The 21,725-nt window shown below is 42.3% G+C and overlaps 1 protein-coding gene across 2 annotated transcripts in view; it reads left to right on the forward strand.

The window, feature by feature from the left end:
• Nucleotides 1-21,725, forward strand: part of NEURL1 (neuralized E3 ubiquitin protein ligase 1) — a 132,182-nt gene that overhangs the window by 66,243 nt on the left and 44,214 nt on the right. For both annotated transcript variants that reach the window (XM_028730379.2, XM_028730380.2), the window contains exon 2: nt 20,530-20,771. In XM_028730379.2, the coding sequence (XP_028586212.2) occupies nt 20,530-20,771 (242 nt within the window). The remainder of the gene's footprint in view (nt 1-20,529; nt 20,772-21,725) is intronic.

The following is a 21,725-nucleotide window of genomic DNA, read 5'->3' on the forward strand; positions in this document are numbered from 1 at the left end:
TGTTCCAAGCAGGTTAATGCACAGAATGAAAAACTTTCGGATGTGGGACAAAATCATATGGCGTCTGCATGCTTTTATATGATTCAGCAAAGGGAACCTATATGGGTGCTGTCATGGGCATGATGCTACCGTAATTTCAGACTCATTGATTTCAGCGAAAGAGTTAAGCAAACGCCTAACTTATTTTCATCAAAGTTGATGGGGACAGACAGGGCTTAACTGTGACTGGATGGTGCATAATAGGGTTCATACAAAACCTCTTTATTCTTTTGGGTTATTATTTCTCTTCAAACTTTTTTATGTTGAGTGATAAAGTGCTTTTTATCTAAAATATTTGTTCATGGGGGCCCATAACTCAGTTTCAAAACAGGAAAATAACAGAGTAGGTTTGAAACTGTGCCTTTGTACAGAAGTTGTGACAGTGCATACAATATATAATTTTGTTTTCCAATATGAGATGTTGGTAGGATTGTTCTCATTTGTTGTGTTTCCATACTTCATTACAGTCTTCAAACCAGCCTACTAACTTATTTATTTATCACTTGCAGTGGATTCTGATAACAGTTTTAATCATTTGCTTTTCATTGTCCAACCAAGTTTCTGCCCTTTCCCCCCCAGTGTATCACATGTCACGTATTGTTTGCAAAATAACGTTTATGTATTGTCATAACAAAAATGAGAAATCCAGCAAGAAGGGTTGGATTTTCTTCTGCTGTTTAAAACTATTAATCTGTTGGTGAACTTTGCGGGGTGGGGAAATTTTGACTGAATAAATACTCCCATGGGTCTGTGTAAATGTATATGATTCTACTTGGATGCAGCAGTCAATCGCTCCCTCTGTGTAGCGTAGTCACCCAACAACTGCACTGCTTTCATTCTCTTGGCTTTATTCATTCTGAGGAGGGGAAAAACTTAGCTTAGGAAATAGGAGGTACAGAGACATACTAAATCTACCACCATAGAGGGGAAATAAGTATAAAGAAATCTACATATACAATAAATAATAGCTACAAACTGACCACTTTTGAAAAACCATGCTAGAAATAAAAAAAAAAGAACTTTTTAGAGTCTTACAGAAGCAAGAGAATGAAGAACCTCACTGGGTTCAAGTTGGAGCTGGATATGTTTCTGAAGGGGGCATCTTTCTTTGGGGCATAAGATACTGCTACAGTTTGAGATAGGAGGTTGGTTGTGTGGCACGGAATGGTGCCCAGCTACAATTGTTTTCCATGGAAGACTCAATCAATAAAATTTACTTGCAAAGAGCCCTGGCTGATTTTCATATCTTGGATCAGGAAGAGATTTCCACTAGATTTCTTTGCTTCATAAGTCTGGATTTTGGGGACACGGAGGCTTGCTTTTCCATGTATTTGGGCCTGTGTACTCACTCAATTCGTATGACGCTATCTGTGCTGTAGGAATCTTCTTGTAATGCATCTGCTTTCTGCTTGATTTACAGTACGTTCTGGATTACGCAGACTAATCCACTGGGTTAGAGGTTGTCCTGGTTTGCCTTTTCCAATTTATCTTGTCTCCTTAACTGGCACAGAATCCTAGCCCCGGTGCACTCTTCCTTGCAGAATTTACACAGAAGTAGAGCTATAAAATAAGTTCTTCTAGAGCATCGTCACCTACAAAGAAGTAAACAGTGTCTCAAATTTCAGCCACCTACCATTTACTAGAAGCAAAAAATTACCTCAAACATAAGCAAAAATACAAAGAAATCTTACTGATTTTTGCCATTGGGTGCTTTTTTGTCCAGCCAATGGGAAATGTTGGGGTAAAACTTTTCAGATAAAGACTGAGCCAGGGAAACAAATGTACAAAACCTGTACAATATTTTCATTCTGAAAACACCCCCCCCCCCAAAAAAAAGAGAATGGGACATTTTTAAGAAACCCAAGAAATCTTTGATCTTTGTCAGTGGGGTGCTTTTTTTGTCTCAGCCAGTCAGTGGAAAGTCCCTTGGGTTTTTAAAAAGAGAACTTGATTGAAGAAAGTGGATTAAGTGGCTCTTTTCTTCTGACACCACTAAACGAGGCATTTTGCTACTATGAGATACACCTACATTCTGGCAATGGAAGTAAAATATCCCCCGAACAGTTTGTGTTACGTTTCATTGCAGTGTTGCATAATCAAGAACAGGAAAATAGCGGATATTATTTTTTTCAGGGTGCTCTGGGGCTCCCCTTTTGTTTGACTCAGAAACTGCAGTTAGTTTAGAATGCTGCAACACAATTGCTAACAGGTGTGAGTCCCTGTCAACATATAACACCTGTGGTCAGAAATCAGTACTGTTTGCCAATTTAATACCGAGCCAGATTCAAGCAGCTGATGTTAGTATAAAAAGCCCTTAACAACTTGGGACCAGCTAGATTTTTACCTGCAAGATTGCCTTACTCCATATATGCCCACTTGACTGTTTAAATCTGCGGAACTGGCATTGTTACAGGTACGACATAATACTCATTCAGCATTTGTAACAAATCAATCTTTGGAACTCCCTGCTTATTGAAATCAGGCACTGTACTCTTTTTGGCGCCTGCTAAAAACTTTTTTGTTCAAACCATTTCCCTGGATATGTAGAATATTGGCATGCGTTTTTACTCTTGTTTCCAGTTTTCCATTGATTTTAATTATTTTTGGAATGTGGCTAGAATAGATCAGAAAGACAGGAGGTGGATTTCAAAAAACCAAAATGCATGACGAAAGGAACACCATGATAATGAAAGGAGTCGGGGTTGATTCTTTGGAACAGCATGATCCTTTGTATGGATATTCAAAAATAAGTTCAACTATATTCAGTAGGGAGTATTCCCTTAGTAAGTATGTTTAGGATTGCTGCCTAAGTCTCGGATCTTGTCATCATATACAGAATAGGTGCACAACAGGCAGAAACTGTTTAGACTATCGCAGACTAAACTTGGTATAAACAGTGGTGATGCTTTGCATATGGAAAGTGAAGGAATATTACATGGTATATACGGTAATCCACTAGGGGAACATATACCATTTGTTGAATGGATTGCTCCTCCCCTTGAAGTCCCTACACACCTGAAATCTACTCTGGAGGGTTGTAGGCCTCACTGGAGCAGACTGGGGAGGGGGGCAGAGACTGTAAAGGGGAAGAGAAGAATGGGAAGCCCATTTCCTCAGTGCTGATTATCAACCACTGTTTTTTAAATGTTCAGTTTCAATTACCTAAATAACCTGAACGTGACATGGATTTGAAACACAACATGCCTGCATGAGCAGACAATTTGAATATATTGAAATGAGCCTAAGTACATTAGTGTGTATGTTACAGCAGCTGTCTTACCAATCACTGATAAACGTAAATAATTTAACTACAAATGAGTGCTTTCTGCCTCTCCTCTAATGCTCTTAAAGCAAGTTATTTTGGGCTATAGTTGCATATTCAAACAACTTTTGTTCCCATTTTTAAAAAACTTGGACAATGTAGGGGATTTTGTATATCCTGTACTATTTGTGCTATTTTGCCCTATGTTTCGTTGGAATATACTTGGTGTAAGTAAGAAGAAATAATCAAGGAACTGTTCTCCCCACTTCACTTAATCCTATTGTAGAACTGATTTGGGTTCAGTAAGTAATTGCTGTAGAGCGTATCCATTATGATAGTTTTTTTAAAAGGTACCTAGATATTTGCACTTCCAACATTAGGGGTAATAGTAAACTTTATCTTCTGAAGTTTACTGAAGGTTATCTATTATCCTAATAATACAGTCGTACCTCTTGTTACGTTTGCTTCATGATACGTTTTTTCAGGTTGCGTCCCGCAGCGACCCGGAAGTACCAGAAAGGGTTACTTCCGAGTTTCGCCACTCACGCATGCGCAGACGGGCAAAATGATGTCACACGCATGCGCAGAAGCGGCGAATCGCGACCCGCGCGTGTGCAGACATGGGTTGCATTCCTTTCAGGTTGTGAACGGGGCTCCAGAACAGATCCCGTTTACAACCAGAGGTACCACTGTAGTTCTTCAGGATTAGAAGGAGTGGCTGTGACTATGTTTTCAGTATAAATTCCCAGTGATGGAATAACATTGAGCGTCTTGTTAGGGTAGACACATGTCCTAATTTGCAGGGAACAATCCTATTTCAAAGGCTTTCAGAAAACGGTCCTCTCTTTGAAAGTGGCCTCTATTTGAAGTCCAAGTCTAGCTTAAAAATAAGGAACCATAAGAAGGTTAATTCATCCCATCAAGTTTAGCACCTTGACAGCAGGCTTCCCTGTTGTGCTGAGATATATTATATTTCTAATTAAACTATAGTCTTCATTTCTGAATGTGTGCCTAAATCTGCACATTAAATAATATGCAAATTGGTGCCTTTTCTGGTGATTGGCTGCCCCTTTTTTTGGTGATGCGTAAGTGACCACCTTTGTGTTGTAGCTGTGTGGATGAGGCCAAACATGGTAACCAGCTGGAGGAACAAAATGAAGTTGCCCAATAGTTGTTTTATGAATAACCCTTCTTTGGATGGTAGTGAAGACTATTTACCTTAACATGAGATCAGGCAGAAGCAATAGCCATTAGTAGAGTGGAAAGCAGATAACTTGTTTCCCACCCTATAAACTAACATTTGGTCTTGGAGGGAGGCACTCGGTCCTGCAATTATACCATTTATGGTAGCGGGTTAAAAGTTATTGTCTAGTATAACAGCTGTTCATAGTAAACATACACTTTATAAATGGAGTGCAGTGCAATGATATTGAAAATAACATACAAGGGAAATGCAGCCAGTCTTCAGCAGAGCTGGGAACAGACACCAAGGGTCTTGTTTCCCAGTTCTGTGTTTCTGATCGCAAGGCTGTATCATTTCTCTCTGCGTTTTTTAAAAAAATAAGAATCAAATTTTAAGTATTAGATGTTTCTCTCATTGCATAGGGCACTCCATTTTATGTGTGCTTATTGTGGGTGTCTTCTTTTTACCAAGAAAAAAAATCAGGTAACTATTTGCCACAGAGATTTCTGCTTGTATAACTCTTCATAACATGAAAACAAACAACAAGACAATCAACTTTTGTGATAAATGTTTCCTGTACAATTACCTCTTTTAAAAAAAAAAAAACTTCTTTTGATGAAAAGTGGGATATAAATTCCTTAAATAAAAGCAAATAAAAATGTTGTAAACTACATAGTTTAAAATTATGTATTAAAACACACACTCAACATTGCTGTTTTGTTTAGGGTGCTTCCAGGCAGAAGTTTATTGTGGACCTGATGCCGCTCAAGATTTGGGCACTACCCACATGATGTCATTACCAAAATGCCAACTAATACTTTTTTTAATTAAAAAAAACCCTTAAATCCATAGTTCCTCTTACAGTGGAAAATCCATTAAGTAAAAACAACCCATTAAATATCTACAGTTACTGCTAATGTGGAAAGTCAAGGGGGCAGAGAGTTGTCATGTATGCTGTGATGTTTTTGTAGGTAGCCCCTGTTGCCCTACCCCACTTCAGCTTGCTTCTCACCTGAGCAAAGCATAGTCATTTTGCTTCTACTAGCCAAAAGGATATAAATGCTCCTATTTCCATCAATTACCTGACATGCAGAAGGCATGTCAGAATTCCAACAACTCAGTTTGGAGGAAGTATTCTCTCACCATCTCAACATATGTGGGAGATTACCTTGGGACATTTTAAAATCATCACCATATAGAGGTCTTGTGCAAGTCCTGCTCATCAGAATTTCACTATAGCAAAATGTCAGTCTTGCCCAAGACCTCCGTATTGAAGAAACCCAAATGGAAATGGGTTATCTCTCCAACCCCCCAAGCACATGCTTCTGTTTTGGCCATTGTGAAACACAATTAGGGCAGTCTTGCGTTCTTGTGCGCTTCTTGTGTGTTTTTTTGTTTTAAGTATGTGCACATAGGTACAAGAATACCTTAGTGCATGCCCAGAATGGGGAAAGGGTGAGGGGGCGACAGTGGAGGGCGATGGGAACCGTTATTCAGCAGAGAGGCCAGAAAACATCATAGACCTCTCGCTGATGTGCATGGGGGTGGAAGTCTAAAACTAAAAGTGGAATGTGTAGTTGACCACATGTCAATCATGCACAGAGAGAAACTTGGTCTGAATGACACATTTGCAACATAAAGCCCCTGTATGTAAACTTCCACAGAATCATAATATTATGCTTAAGGTTTATTTCAAATAAATCTTACATGGGAAACCAAAGAACATGCTGAACCAGACCCATCTAGTCTACCATCTTGTTTCCAACAGTTGGATAGCCATGACTCTTTCTTTTGTCCCTCAGCAGCTGATATTCAGAGGCACAGTGTCTTTGATGCTGGAGTTAGGACCCAGCTACGATGACTAGCAGCCTTATGCTTCATGAATTTGTCTAATCACATTTTAAGCCCATATGGCCATCACTACATCTTATACTGGCATGTTTCATGGTTTAACTGTGCTGTGTGAAGTACCGTATTTTTCGCCCTATAGGACGCACTTTTCCCCCTCCAAAAATGAAGGGGAAATCTGGGTGCGTCCTATGGGGCGAATGCAGGCTTTTGCTGAAGCTTGGAGAGCGAGACGGGTCAGTGCGCACCGACCCCTCTCGCTCTCCAGATTTCAGGAACACATCCACAGCCTAAGCAGCCCTGCGGGAGTTCCCGCAGGGCTGTCTAGGCTGCGGATAGCAGCCTGCTTCCCGGAGCGCCGGGCGCGCTGAAAGCAGAGCACCCAGCGCTTCGGGAACACATCCGCAGCCTAGGCAGCCCTGCGGGAGTTCCCGCAGGGCTCCCTACGCTGCGGATAGCAGCCTGCTTCCCGGAGCGCCGGGCGCGCTGAAAGCAGAGCACCCAGCGCTTTGGGAACACATCCGCAGCCTAGGCAGCCCTGCGGGAGGTCCCGCAGGGCTCCCTACGCTGCGGATAGCAGCCTGCCGCCTGGCGCGAGGGGCGCCCTGAAGCAGAGCACCCCGCACGCCAGACAGACATTGGCCAGCCGCACAAGCTCGGGAGACAGCAAGGAGGCGCAGCGCCGCCATCCCGCTGTTCCTCGACCTGGTTCAGTTTCCCCGACCTGGTTTGGGGGGGAAATAAAGGGGGAAAAAATTCCCTTTATTTCCCCCCCCAAAAAACTAGGTGCGTCCTATGGGACGGGGCGTCCTATGGGACGAAAAATACGGTAGCCCTTCTTGTTAACTGTCCCGAGTCTTCCAGTTTCATTGGATAAACCCCAGTTTCTGTTATTATAAGAAAGGGAGACCAGCTTCTCTATATCCACATTCTTCTCACTAAGCATAATTTCATACCTCTCTGTCACATCCCTCCTTACTCGCCTTTTCTCTAAACTAAAAAAACCCCAAACATTGTAATTGTTCCTCATAAGGGAGTTGTTCCAGTCCCCTCATCATTTTGGCTTCCCCTTTCTACACCTTTCCCAGCTCTACAGTCTTATATTTGAGATGCGGGGATCAGGGCTTTGCACAGTATTCCAATTGTGGAATACCACATTCTACAACAAACTAGCATTTTAGTTTGTTTGCAGAGACATCACAAGACTCCACATAGTGATGATTGAAATGTATACAGCAAACTCTGCCTGGGTGGGGAGCTGCCAAAAGCTACGTTTTGCCATGATCTTTATAGCTACGTGAATTGGCCCTCTGGGTTGATTTATGAAGCTTGAGCAACATTTTAAATGCCACAGTTGGGACTGTTGACGTTTTGTTGTCTGAAATAGACAAGAATTCATTTCCCTTCCTACCCCTTTATTAGTTTACATAGGAAAAAGCTGCAGCAATATGCATGCATGGATGTGAATAACTTGCACATATCTTCCAGGGATTTTCTTGCCGGTCATGGTTCACAATGAATTAAGATTCTGACAGCAGTGCAATTGGGCATGCATATCCTTCCCACTTGAGCATTAACCTCACTCTGTAAACATGATATCCACCAACAAAGTATTGGTGACAAACAGCAGATTTTGTTATTCAGCTACATTACCAGCTATACGAAACACCTCATTTATAGTTTGGAAACTTACCATTAACAGCAGAAAATCGGTGTACGGGGGGGACGGACCCCCAGGCCAAATTCAGCCCACCAAGGGCAGATTCACACCATACATTGAAAGTGCAGTCAACACTCATTTAAAACACATGACATCCCCCAAAGGATTCTGGGAACTGTAGTTTGTTAAGGGTGCTGGGAATTGTAGCTCTGTGAGGGGGATACCACATTCCCCGGGATTCTATGGGCAAAGTAATGTGCTTTAAATGTGCACTGGAGATGCTTTATGGTGTGGATCTACTCCAAGTTTTTCTGTTTGGTTCTCAGGGTCAAATCTCTCTCTATACCACACACTCTACCCTTACCCCCCAGGCCACATTGAATCTGTTGTGTTTTATTCCCAGCTGCTCTGTGTCTTGTAATTTTTCCATCTTGTATGTTTGCTACATCATAATATCCTAACCTTTCTGGATTTAAACTGATCCCCATTCCATTTATCTCAGCATTTGTAGCTCAGACCCAATTGTCTGCATATTTGTCCACCTCCGAGGCACATTTTCCTAATACAATTTGACTTGCAAATGTCTAAAAAGGGAACTGCCCGAGTTCAAAACACTGCCTCATTAAAATAAATAATACCTTGATAATGCCAAATGTTAACCTCACCACTGTGGAGATGCAGTTATTTTAGTATTCTATTTTGCTCTGAATGGGTAAATAATCTACAAACAAAGGACAACTGAAATAGAGGAATATATATTGTTTCTAGACGCTGCTGCAAATGTGCCAGGATGTAGATATCATCCCCCCACACACATTTGGTCCACTGAGTATTGCTGTGAGATGAAGATGCCAAGGCTCTTCTTAAATATCTATATACAGCATGGCCTTTATATAGTCTGAAAGATGGTATTTGTTTGCTTTTCTAAAATCAGTCCATCTCAGGGCTGGATTAACTGATACAGAATACCCTGGGAAGAATGTTGAAGCAATGTTAACGTTTACTAAAAAGGGGGCTACCAGTGATTATGCTATAATCCTGTGACTTTGCCAGATTTCAAGTGAACATCTGAGGTTACTTTGAGTTGACTAGTAGAAGCTGCTGGGGGGGAAAGTGTTATGCTGTCCTTGTTTTTCTATATATATACAGAAGGTGTTTACATGCATGTGGTAGTGTTAAAAACCATACTTTATCCGAATAGTTCTCAAATACACTTTATTTTGAATACTTGCTGTAATCTAGGGCATATCTGCACATATGTATTTCAAAAGTTCCCCTCCATGAAATTACTGCTATGAGAGGAGAGGAACTCCTTTTGATATGCTTTGATATTGCAGATGCACAGTTCCCATTTGCTTCCCCAAGCAGCAAGAAGTTCCAGCGATTCTGCTGCCTGCATTTGGCTTCCTTTTTCGGGAAGAAATCACTAGAGACTTTGGTAATTTATAGTATTTAATGTCTTCACAAATATGGAGATGGAACACAAGTGGGAGGCAAGCACCACAGCCTTTCAAGCAGGCACTAGACCCTGATACCCCAACACCAGTTCCCTGGAGCAGGGATTAGCCAAGGTGGCACTTCCAGACATTGCTGGACTTCCAACTCCCAGCAATGTCAGCTAGCATGGCCCAATGGTCAGGGATGACGGAGTCCAGTAATACACCACAGAGGCACCCTGAGATCCTTTCATCAGCAGCTCAGCCATCACTCTGTGCCTCTCAAAAAGGGGGGGGGGCAGGTTTTTCACATACAAACCTTCTGACAGCCCCTCCCTTCAGTTGTGGGGGATGGAGGGAAATCAAAAACACCTCCTCCAAATAGCTTTCGCATTCCAGGGATGTGCGTCAATTTACCATTTAACAACTAGTTCCCAGGAAGATACATGTACCAGTCATCTTGAGCCGTTTACCTGGAAATCCCCAGCTAAAGGGGTGACTGGCTTTACTTGGCCGGTGTTCATAACAATACTTGCACTGTTTTAGTGGGAAGAAGCAGTCTGAGAATAATTTTGAATTGTGGGAACAACTGGGGAGAAACAAACTATTAGGCTCCAGATCAGAAAAGTCCTAAGCTTGCTGTCACTCACTCACTCACTCACTCACTCACTCACTCACTCCTTCTTCCTCCTCCTCCTCTTTGGGCTGTCTTCTGCCAGAGGAGATGCTGTAGTGAGCTGCTGGGGGAATGGGATCCCACTATTCCTGCCACCAAGCTTTCCAAACAGAGAGAAAAGGAAGTAAGGAGGGGAAAATGAATTTCTTCTTGTATGCATAACACACACCTCTCCCAAACACTGCTTCCTTTCCCTTTTCTTCGCTATGTTTGCTGTGTAAATGATGCTATGAATTGCTTTGCTGTTTGTTGTGGTTGCCCTTTGTTTTCAGGAAACAAGTTGAAAGTACTGGGCTGTGCCTCACACCAGTTCATTCTACAGCAAGCTTGTTCTAGTACAGACTAATCTAGTGATTCTTTAGAGAGAAACTTTAAATAATGTCTGAACCATGACTCTTAGGAGGTTCTGGACATCATGTGCACTTTTGTATGAAGCTCTAGGCAGCATTGTTTCTTGACTATTCACATTTTGCACTCACTAACAAAGCTTCCTAGAGTATATCAATTCCCAGGTATTGAATGAGGAAGAAGAGAAATTAAAAATTACAGCAAGTGAATTTCTCGCTTCAGACAAGCCCAGTGATTGCACATGGACATAAGGACTCTGCTTATTAATTACCTGATTAGGAAACTAATTGCCGAGGCAATACAATTTGTCTCAAAATACTTAAAATTGCTTTGGAAATTAACCAGGTGTAACTGTTAATGCAGAGGGACGCGGGTGGCGCTGTGGGTAAAACCTCAGCGCCTAGGACTTGCCGATCGCATGGTCAGCAGTTCGAATCCCTGCGGCAGGGTGCGCTCCCGTCGTTTGGTCCCAGCGCCTGCCAACCTAGCAGTTCGAAAGCACCTCCGGGTGCAAGTAGATAAATAGGGACCGCTTACCAGTGGGAAGGTAAACGGCGTTCCGTGTGCTGCGCTGGCTCGCCAGATGCAGCTTGTCATGCTGGCCACGTGACCCGGAAGTGTCTGCGGACAGCGCTGGCTCCCGGCCTATAGAGTGAGATGAGCGCACAACCCTGTCAAGACTGGCCCGAACGGGCAGGGGTACCTTTACCTTTACCTTTAATTGTTAATGCAGTATGTCACTTCTGAAAGACTGACCCTGCACAAATGTACATGGGAATGGTAAAGCTGGGCATTTGCCACGGCCTCAATTCCAGTAGAGGACCACTCACCAGTTGAGGATCCTGCCATTCCCAGTTTGCATTAAGTATCCATTAAGACTGGATACAAGTTAAGAGAGTTCCTAGTTTGCATGTCCTAATTCTTCCATGTAAGCGGGGCCCCACTGAAGGTACTGTATCAAGGGCCTCCCAAATAATGCAGCCAGCACTGAGTGTACAGCAGGGACTATTTGCTGAGCTTATAGGATGGTGTAGCACACACAGGTTGTGTGTTTATTTTCACTACACAGGAAAAGCAGAGAGGATGTGTGCTGGCAACAATTTGAGAATGGTCAGGTACATTTCTGTTTTACTGCTGGAACACACATCTGGCTTCTATCAGAACTGTGACAATAGATGGCATCTTGACAGAAAAAAGACGCATATTCAGCTATTCTGAAGTTTCAGCAGCCAGCCACTGACCTTCATTTCTCATGACACTGGTCTCAGTTCTTGAATTGGAGAAAAACACAATCTGCAAGATATTCCATTTATGCTTCATGTATAGTTTCCTCTCAGCTCATTTGCATTTAATCATGAGAGGACTGTCCTTTGGAACATGAAGGTGGTGTTAATGTTTTTACGCCTTTCAAACTTCTTGATCAGTCTCTCGGCTTTTGATCTCTCATGCCATAGCTAAGAAACATGCAAAACAACCCATATAAAACAAATGAACAAAGACAAAGGTAGAAGAAATGAATGAACTAAGAACAGGAGGACACAAGCATATAGTGGGCAGCAGTCACAATTCCTAATGCATTTTTTCAGTGCACAGTAAGGTGAAGCAGGAAAATTGTAGCAATACTACATCCAAATCAGTTCCTAAGTGCTTTCAGTGGAGAGGCAAGCCAGATGTGTTCTACACATTACCATTGAGCTGCATTGAACTGTGGATGTAGACATAGCCTGACACCCACAGTGACACCCTTCTTCTTTGAGTGTTTTTTTGGTCTGGTTAAAGATTATGTAGGCCAGGTGAAAGCAGGTGCCATCCCACCCCGTCTTCTAATTCAGTTAAATCTACTAAGGGATAAGTCCTAAGGACTTGTGAAAGGCAGCTAAGGGGCTGTTGGGTTCCGTCAATCTCCCTCTCCGCAAATGGAGAAGGAAGTCTGCCATCAGAAGCCTCCATGGTGGTGTTGGAAAGTTCCACCACGCTTCTGTTTTTGACTCAGATGGTAGTATGAAATGAAAAGCCTGTGTTGGGAGAGGATTTGGGGGGGCGGGGGCGGACCTTGAATCCACACAGAGTTCAAAGCCTTCTGGTTTTCCTGGCACACCATTGCAAAGGGAGTAAAACTGCAGTAGCTCTGGGGCTAGCCTAGTTTTTTCCTTCCCATTGACACCAATGTGAGGGATGGGGAAAGAATGATCACTAAGTACAAAAAAAAGGGTGAGGAAAGAAACTGCTCCTACCTTCTGCCCAAGCTGGGATGAGCTGCTCTTGATAGTGCCACCCTACTGCTCACCCCCTCAACTTGTGTCCACCACTCCTGTCCCTTCTGGGCTGGCTTCTTTTTAAGGCACCTTCCTCCCACCAGCAGGGCCTTTCTCCAGGTGAGGTGCCAGGGGGTGGGGGGCATGTGCCTGCAGGCAGGAACTGTCCCCGTCATTGCTCAGGAGGGTGCTGCTGAGAGCCGTCTGAGCAGAGTGGAACCTACATGTTCTGGAGCAGTCTACCTAAACTGGGCTGTGGGCCATGGGTTAGGGGGCATCAGAAGGGAGCTGTAATAATCACTCAAAACAAGTATGAGCACCTTGTGGTGAACCTGCATCTGCCATTAGCCAGAAATCACTGTTTATTGACTGACTTTTTTTTTTAAGCAATATGTTCCTCAAATTCTTTCCCCACTTGCCTTACTTGTTTTGCCAGAGTTTGTGTTCCTTTTTTGTTCTGCTCATTCGGACAAGATGTCCATTATTTTAAAAAAGAATAATTTTATTGAAACCTTTTGTGACTCTTAAAATGCAAAACAAGCAAACCCACAAGGAATCCTCCTTGCCTTTTATAGTTGCCTTGACTGTGTCTTCATTAACCAGACTGGCATCCTCTTGGAGTTTTGCTGTTGCTTTCCTAATCTGTGATCTATCTTAGTTTATATTTTTGTGGTTTTCAATAATCTCCAAGCATCCTGAAAAGATTCACCCCTGTTGACTCTCCCTTTCAGTTGTGTTTCATGTCTTATCCCACTCTATCCCAAAGCAGCATCTCTCCCCACCCCCGCTCCCTGTTGGCTTTTTCTTGACTTTCAGAAAACCATACGATTCAGTATGGCTAACTTAAACCAACAACACACACACCCTTACGCACAAACAAAGCCCACTGCAGCCAACCAAAGGCAGTCAACCAACCCCTTGGCCACCTCAACCTCTCTCACCATGGAGGAAACATAAAAAGCGAATAGAAAGAGAACCTACCCAAGTGATGCCAACACAACACCCCCCCCATACACTAAGTAAAAGAACATAAATTTTACCACCACACCCCCTCTTTTCTGTCCCCCCCTCTTTTCTTCCCAACCCTATGCTGCATATAGCACCAGTGTCTCACAGCAAATGTAACTGATCTGTAGAAAGCACAGCCCGAAGAAAGAGACAATGCATGTGCTTTTGTAAATGAGGAAAACCTTTAATAAAAACAGACAGACAGAAAACTCCAGAGTTTCTTTTAGGTCAAAAACATTGTTTTCTTTAGGTAAAGTTGATATTATTGGGGTGCAGGTTCTGCATGGATGCAGAGGACCCATAGACCTGCTTATGGAAGTTGAATTGGCCATGGGCTGCTAACTTTAACATCACACAACCCTCTCTACTTATGTGAAAAGCTGAACCTTTTAAGAGACTGTAGCAAAATTCCTCATAGTTCGTTTCCAGTGACTGGCGGGGGGGGGGGGGGAGAGAAAAGAAGAATCTGTCCTGAAGTGAAGGTTGAGCTCACAGGCCAACATACTGATCTCATAAGTGGGAAAAGTCAGGGACCAATGTAATTCTACTTTAATGAGCCAGTGCTTTCTGTGTGGCCCATAACACAAGAAACACCACAGTGATTCACATTCACAACTGTTCCTGCCCTTTAATCCATTGATATTGCCTTGTGTCATTCACACCCACTGAATTTTAACCATTGTTTTAATTCTTACGATGGTTCTGTATTACTCATTTATTATTTCTGTTCTGACTGTTCCCAGTTTTTTTCCAGCTTTTTTGCATATTCAAAAGACTTGGCTTTTAACATCTCTGCACCTAATTCTGTCTCATACTCTTACTGGAATTTAATAGGATAGGTTCCAAGTTACTGCAGTGTGCATGGAAAATGTGCCCAGGATAGGCTTTCCATTAAAATGTATTTAAACTGGAAGAGAATGCTGGCAGGTTTACAAGTATTCCAGAACTAGATCCCCAAATACTATGACTAGCATTTCTTCTTTCTTTCTTCCAAAAGATTAACTGCTGGTTTATATTTAGCAGCAGGAATGGGTTTTTTTCTTTTTAAAGAAGTGTACTCTATCTGAGGCCCACTGAAGGAGAGCAAACAACTTTTACGTTGATTTGTAGACCATGGAAATAAAACATGGCTGTAAAATATTCACAGCTGGAATCTCCTTTTACACAACTGGTGTTTGAAGTGTGAATTGCTATTTACACTCAGTCAGCATGCAATTCTGGTGAAAGCTGCATGTTTAGTATGTCTGTATTAAATTACATTACTCTGTAAGACAGGAAGTGTAGACAAGTATTGATATTCTCCTTTCAAACATACCCTCCATCTTGAATGAAAATAGCATCCAGTTGTAACTAAACATAGATGAAGGCCTGTTCGTTGATCTCAGGGACCATCAAGCAAAATTTGGTTATATCTTAAGAGGTACAGTGGTACCTCGGGTTAAGAACTTAATTCGTTCCGAGGTCTGTTCTTAACCTGAAACTTTTCTTAACCTGAGGTACCACTTTAGCTAATGGGGCTTCCCTCTGCCACCGCGCCGCTGCTGTGCAATTACTGTTCTCGTCCTGAAACAAAGTTCTTAACCTGAGGTACTCTTTCTGGGTTAGCGGAGTCTGTAACCTGAAGTGTCTGTAACATGAAGCATCTGTAACCTGAGGTACCACTGTATGTGAATGCAAAGAGGTGGAAGGCCAAGAAATATTGCAGTCCAAAGCAGGGCACAGATGCTATCTCCTCCCTAGGGCCAGCACTTTAAAAAGTATTGCTGCACCACTCAGACATGAACTCCTGCCTTCATCTATGCTGTCCTCATGGTGCCACCTGAGCAGGCCATCTCAGTCTGCTGCTTCTGCCACTTTAAAGGTCCAAACATTTATTAATCTATTGTGGCATAAGCTTTTGTGAACTAGTGTCCTCTTCCTCAGATGCTTTTGAAGCGTTATCGTCAGCTGACATATCCTAGTTTGGAGCTTACTATCAGGTGCCAAATTGTGTAGAACAGTGATGGGCATCTAGGAGTTGGTGAACTCCAACTTCCACCAGCAGCAGTCAGTGTGGCTAATGGTCAAGCTAATGGGAGACATAGTTCAGCAACATCTGGAGGATCACAGGCTCCCCACCCCAGTGTAGAAAGTTCTTTATATGGGGTTCCCAATGTGAGAATCCATTCTTAATGGTTTCCCGCCTGCTAAACAGGAATCTGACCAAATGGAAACTGTTTTCCTTAATGCAGTAAGCAACTGCATTTGAAACCCTAAATGCACTTATTAGGACGTAAGTCCCATTTAACAGAATGAAACTTACCTCCGAGTAGGCATGCATAGGATTGCCCCGAATCTTTGCCAGCTTTTGTATGATAAACTTTAACTATAGCTCACTGAAGCAGCAGCTCAGTCAGTGAAAATGTTGGCTTGCTGTGAAAAATCTGTTGGGGATTATTAGGAAAGCAATCAAATTTAAAACTGCCAATATCCTAATAACTTTGTATTAATCTATGGTGCAGCCGCACTTGAGTATTATGTACAGTTCTGGTCACTGCAACTCAAATTTGTAGAAATGAAAAAGGAGCAGAAAGGGGCAAGCAAAATGATCAGAGAGCTGGAACGACTCAATAACATTATTGTACAATGTTTGGGGCCTTTTAGTTCAGAAAAAAGGCAAGTAAAAAGGGAAGCATGATACAGATGTATTAAATTGTGCATGTTGTGGAGAAAGTGGGGAGACAAATGCTTTCTCCTGTTCTCATAATATTAGTATCTAATGTGCTCTTGTCCTGCTTGTGGGCTATAGGCATCTGTCTGGCCAATGGAGAACCAACATTGCCTAGACAGGCTTTTGGTCTGATCCAGCAGGGCCCTGCCTTCTTAAGTTCTTACATTTTGATAAGTGAAAAGGTGATGGTTAGAGTACCATAATGGCAATTCCTCGTCTCTTTCATAAATTCCTTCTTTCCCCGCACTCCTGAATCTGCAAAACACAGGAATAGAGCGGGATATAACAAAGTCGTAGATCAAATTTATGAATGAAAAGTATTTTGGAACACACACACACACACACACACACACACACACACACACACACACACTGCAGTCCTTTGTTATGTTTACTCAGAAGTAAGTATGACTGTGCTTACTGCCAGGGAGTTGTGCGCATAGGATTGCATCCTGAATGGTGGAACAGGGAAGGCTAATATAGGGTCTGATCACAATCTTTAAATCGAGTACTGTTGATATTATATGAGATCATAAGAACAGTTCTGGTGGATCAGTGAGGCTCTATTTTAGCCTAGCATTCTTACAAGCATTTGCTGAAATCTTTCAGTTATTTCAAATTGTGACATAATTTGTGGATGGACGACAATAGTTTAAAAGGATGATGTGTCATTGGTGATTAAATGTGACACAAATACAAAAGCCGTTGTTTGCAGGGCATAAAAATGTGTTGATTTTCGCCCCAGAGGTCAGGAAAGGGATACTGACAGAGAGTGCCCTTAGGAAGAAGTGTAATGCAGTACAGCATTGGCACTCTTCATCATGCTGTTATTTCACCTGACCGTTTGTTGTTTTTTGATGGGTCTTGTTTTAGGAGAGGTTGACTTTTATACCCTGTTCTGTGCCTGTCAGTGTTTACTTTTTTTTAAGTGATTGGGGAATAAGGCGCAGAACTCAAATAACCCTAAACTCGAGAATGTACTCAGAGATACCTTGTTTAATTCTATGTCTCCTGCACTTAGCTTTGGTTGGCAGTTCTTGGGGTTCTAGTTAAAAAACCCCAAAGGGTGACACCCAGTGATGTCCTCCCACTTACGCAACAGGACTTTAGGTTTCTCTTATCCCTCTCTAGCATCCTGCACACAGCCCAGATATGCTCCAGAGGGTCTCTTAATCCTCTAGGGGCTCTGTAACGGGACTGCCAAGGAACGCCTTTGAGTTGGGGCGGGGTGGGGGGAGGAAAAAAGTCAGAGCGGGAACAGTCAGAAGGAGACAGAGAGGAAGTGATGGAAGGGGAAGAGGGAGAGAGCCAGGAGGCGGGAAGGCTCTCTCCGATGCTGAAGCAGAGCCCCAGCACCGAACAGACGGAGAGCCTGTGCTTGTGCCTTTGGCACAGGAAAGGAGAGGGTTAAAGCGCAGGGATCAGAGACGTCCCATGAAGCTCCCCTGCCTTTTCTGTTGGAGGAGAAGCAGGAGAAGACCACTCCCTGAATTTGAACCGGATGATTTGGATGCATGATTGTACTGTGCTGCTTGTACATATGTAAAATAAAGAACTATAAATATCTCTCTGAGTGTGCAGAGGGTGCTTATTGCGAAGAGCATACACAAACCATCACAGGCTCATACACAAACACAGTAGTGAGGAGATGGTATGAGTAGATTATGTTGGATCTCACCATCTACCAGGGTTGTGATTAGGAGTTACTATTTGGAGTTGGAGTTAAATGTTGGTGTAGGCGGTGAAGTTGTAAGAATTGCTGTCTACTTGAAGTACCTGCTTCCCCTTCTAACACTACCTCACTTCACCCCCAATAGCTGCAAATACCGTATTTTTCACTCTACAGGTAGCAAACTATTGCTTTTTATTTAGGAAAGTCCCCCCCCCCCCATAACCAACAGCAAATCTGCAACTGAATAGTTGGTTAACTTTTCTTCCCCATGAAAATCAAGAAGCTGTAACATCATTACAGCACTTCTCCATGTGACATCATTACAGCACTTCTCTAGACATGAATATGAATGCAGGGCAACAGCTGAATTTGCCCCATAATAAATGTCTTGAGAAATTGTGGCAACTTGAGTGGTGGTCTTTCTGAAGTTTGAACCTGGTGTGGTACTAACTCTCTGTGCACATGGAAAGTTAGCAAATACAAACATGGCTAGTCTGCAACTAGCCTTTGATAGAGCACTTTCAAACAAGTGATTTTCCACATAAACACATTCATTCTGAAGGTAGTCTAGGTGTCTGGAGACACTTTATAATATTCTCCCCATAGCACCTGAATCAACTCTGTCTCATAACATACTAATGTTCACATACTTTAAAAAAATTCCTAATGGGGTTAATATAGTTTAGGATAGAAATGTAGTATGCCTTTCTTGACAGCACAGCCTGAAGAAAAACTACATGCAGGTCCCGCTATCAGAACACAATAAGTTCCCTCTAAATCATTCATTAGGTGAGCTCATTGGCTCATCATTCGCATAATGAGCCAATAATTTCCATTGATTCCTATGGGGAAATTTCTAATGTGTTCCTGGCCACAGAATTTTTGACCCCAAAAAACCTGAAAATACACTGTAACCTTGCTTACTGTACAGATCACCACAGTTTCTCAGCCACCCAGCAAAAGGCAAACAAGGAAGTAAAGAATGCTCACTATTCAGATATCTAAATCTGTGCTGTATAGCGAGGTTTGCGTACTAATTCCTTGTGTTCAGATAAATGAATTTTCACATAGCAAGCATTCGGAAAGCGGCACATTGTGTACCTGACTCATCCAACCTGACCCTACGTTTTAGGCAAGACAAGATTGAACTCTGTCTAGTTACCACACTCCTGTTATTTCCTGATTATAAATATGTGCAATGATAGAGACTTTGCCAATGCCTTTAGGGATCTGTTCTTTTTAAAAAATGGTTTTGGGTCAATTTCTGAACAGCTGACCTGTGTAATGAGAGATAGGTATAGAAAGGAAAAAATCAATTTGCAGCCTTTCAGAAGAATCATAAAGCTTGTGTTTGGAAGGTTGCTGATATGGTGAATTCATCCATTCATTAACAAACTACTGCTCTTTTTTTATTTCCGTATGCAGTATCTGGTTTACTGGAAACTATCTCCATACAGCCACTCCCTGTTTTGCATCCATGTGGTTAACTACTTTCTGTCATAAAATGATTGTTTTGCATTGCAGCTATTTGTGTAGCATGTTATACGAAACCTGTTCTAGGTAACTGCCTGGAGATGTCAAGAATTGAATCTATCCCCTTTTGCATGCAAAGCATATATTCTGCCACTGGCTTATGACCTTTCCCCATGGGGAGGTTACACAATAAGCAACACAACAGAGTACCAGGTACAGGATTATAGGCCAAAGCTATGACATCCATGTAAGTGATTAAAATGAATAATCAGATAACCAAGAAAGCTATTTAACTGATCTGCACTGAAGTAGGTGTCCTATTAAATCTCCTTGATATATTTGCTTATTTGGTCTTTTCAAAATCTTCAGTGAAGGAGAGCCCATAGCTTCCCTCAAAACATTTAACCATTTTTCTCTTACAAATTGTCCACAGCATTTTAAACCAATATATATCAGCTGGTAATTCAAGGCAACAGCCAATTGCCTACTATTGTTCATTAAACAAAAGTGGTTCAGTTGCTACCTTCCATATGCACATTTGAAGGTTAAAGCCCTACATGAATGCATAGGGAAGCTGTGTGCAGTGGGAATTTTATTTGTAGCCTTCATCTATGACCTCCCAAAGTCATAGAAGGCAAACTGCTATTCAGTTTTGGAGTATGAGCTTTGTTCTGCCCTTCATTATTTCCCCCCTCTTTGGCCAAACTGACCCAGTTTCTTCAGGATTGCTTGTACAATTTCTTCCAGCATATGTCCCAAAGTTCTAAATGGGTTTGCAGGACTGCACATTTAAATTATCTATGTAAAGTGTTTGAAGGAGGTTTTGATGCTACCCCACAGGTCTCTTGTATATTAGTCTCACGGCTAAGCAATAGTAGATTTCATTTCAGGAATTTCATCAGATTTTTTCCTTTTTCCTTTTTAAAGCTCAGTTTCTCTCTTTTCCCTTTCTATCTCAGACTCCATAGGTGGACCATTTCCTGCTTCATCTCACCGATGCCACCACAAGCAAAAGCATTGTCTGCCCATCCCACAGTGTGGAACTCTCTCACTCAGCCCACTGCTGTTCCACCCCCATACCAAGGGGTCACAGATCATCATGGACACCACACAGAAGGCAGTCAAGCGTCAGGCTAGCTTTTGTAATGCCATCACCTTCAGCAACAGGGCAGTTGTTATCTATGAGCAAGTCAGGCTCAAGGTGAGTTGATGCCTTTCCCATTCACTTCTTTGTGAGAACCAAAATTCATATGGCATACCAGGACCTCACAATGGGAGGGTTTGTATGGAGCACAAAACTATGGCTTAGCATTATGCACATGAGCTTCTGTGAGCCTGAGTAAAGTGTTCCCCTGCCCTCCTATCATCTCCCCACATGGTCAGGAGGTTGAATAAACCAGGATTCCGTTTTGCATTTGGTGGTTCCTGGCTTGTGTGCAAACCAAGAACCATAAACTTGTTTGTTAATTTGAAATTAACACACCTAATCTGCAAGTGAGGACAAGCCAGGAAGTGGCAAAAGTGAAATTGTACCCTGGTTTATTCCTCTTGGGGAGCACACTGTACTTTGTATAGTTTCCTCTCTGCTTGTGCAGCTATTGCTAAACCATAGTTTAGCATTACATGCAAACATAGTCAATGTATTTTCAGATGTACTTAAATCAACACTCAACTACTTTCTCTGAAGACCCAGAATACAAGTTGAGAATATACCCCTGGGGTCTCTGTGGCACAGCAGAATCCTCTGGCTTATGCTTTTGCTTTGTGCTTTCCCTTCCTGTCCTCCAGGGCCCTGTCCTGTGTTGCTTTGCAGGATTAATAGCTGGAGTGCCTTGTGTGCTGCATTGTTTGAACATTTAACTGGCTATCTCATACAGTTAGTGTAAAGTACAGATAAAATGGTACAAAATCAATAATGATGAAGTACCATTTATCTCCTTCCCACAAGCTCCAGCAGTTCTGCAATAAAATTGCTATGATGAATAATCCCACAGTTGTTGGTTGTTTTTTTAAAGTGATTAATGAGGCTACTATTATTGCTTCCTTATTACACATTCGGTACAGTTAGCTTGTTTTGCTGCATTTTGTTGCAACTTTGAGGATGTGATAGTCTGACAAGTGGTGCGGAGGCAAGTGTGGTCTTTACTATAGCAAG

This window comes from Podarcis muralis, chromosome 6, assembly GCF_964188315.1.
Source record: "Podarcis muralis chromosome 6, rPodMur119.hap1.1, whole genome shotgun sequence".
Taxonomy (NCBI): Eukaryota; Metazoa; Chordata; class Lepidosauria; order Squamata; family Lacertidae; genus Podarcis; species Podarcis muralis.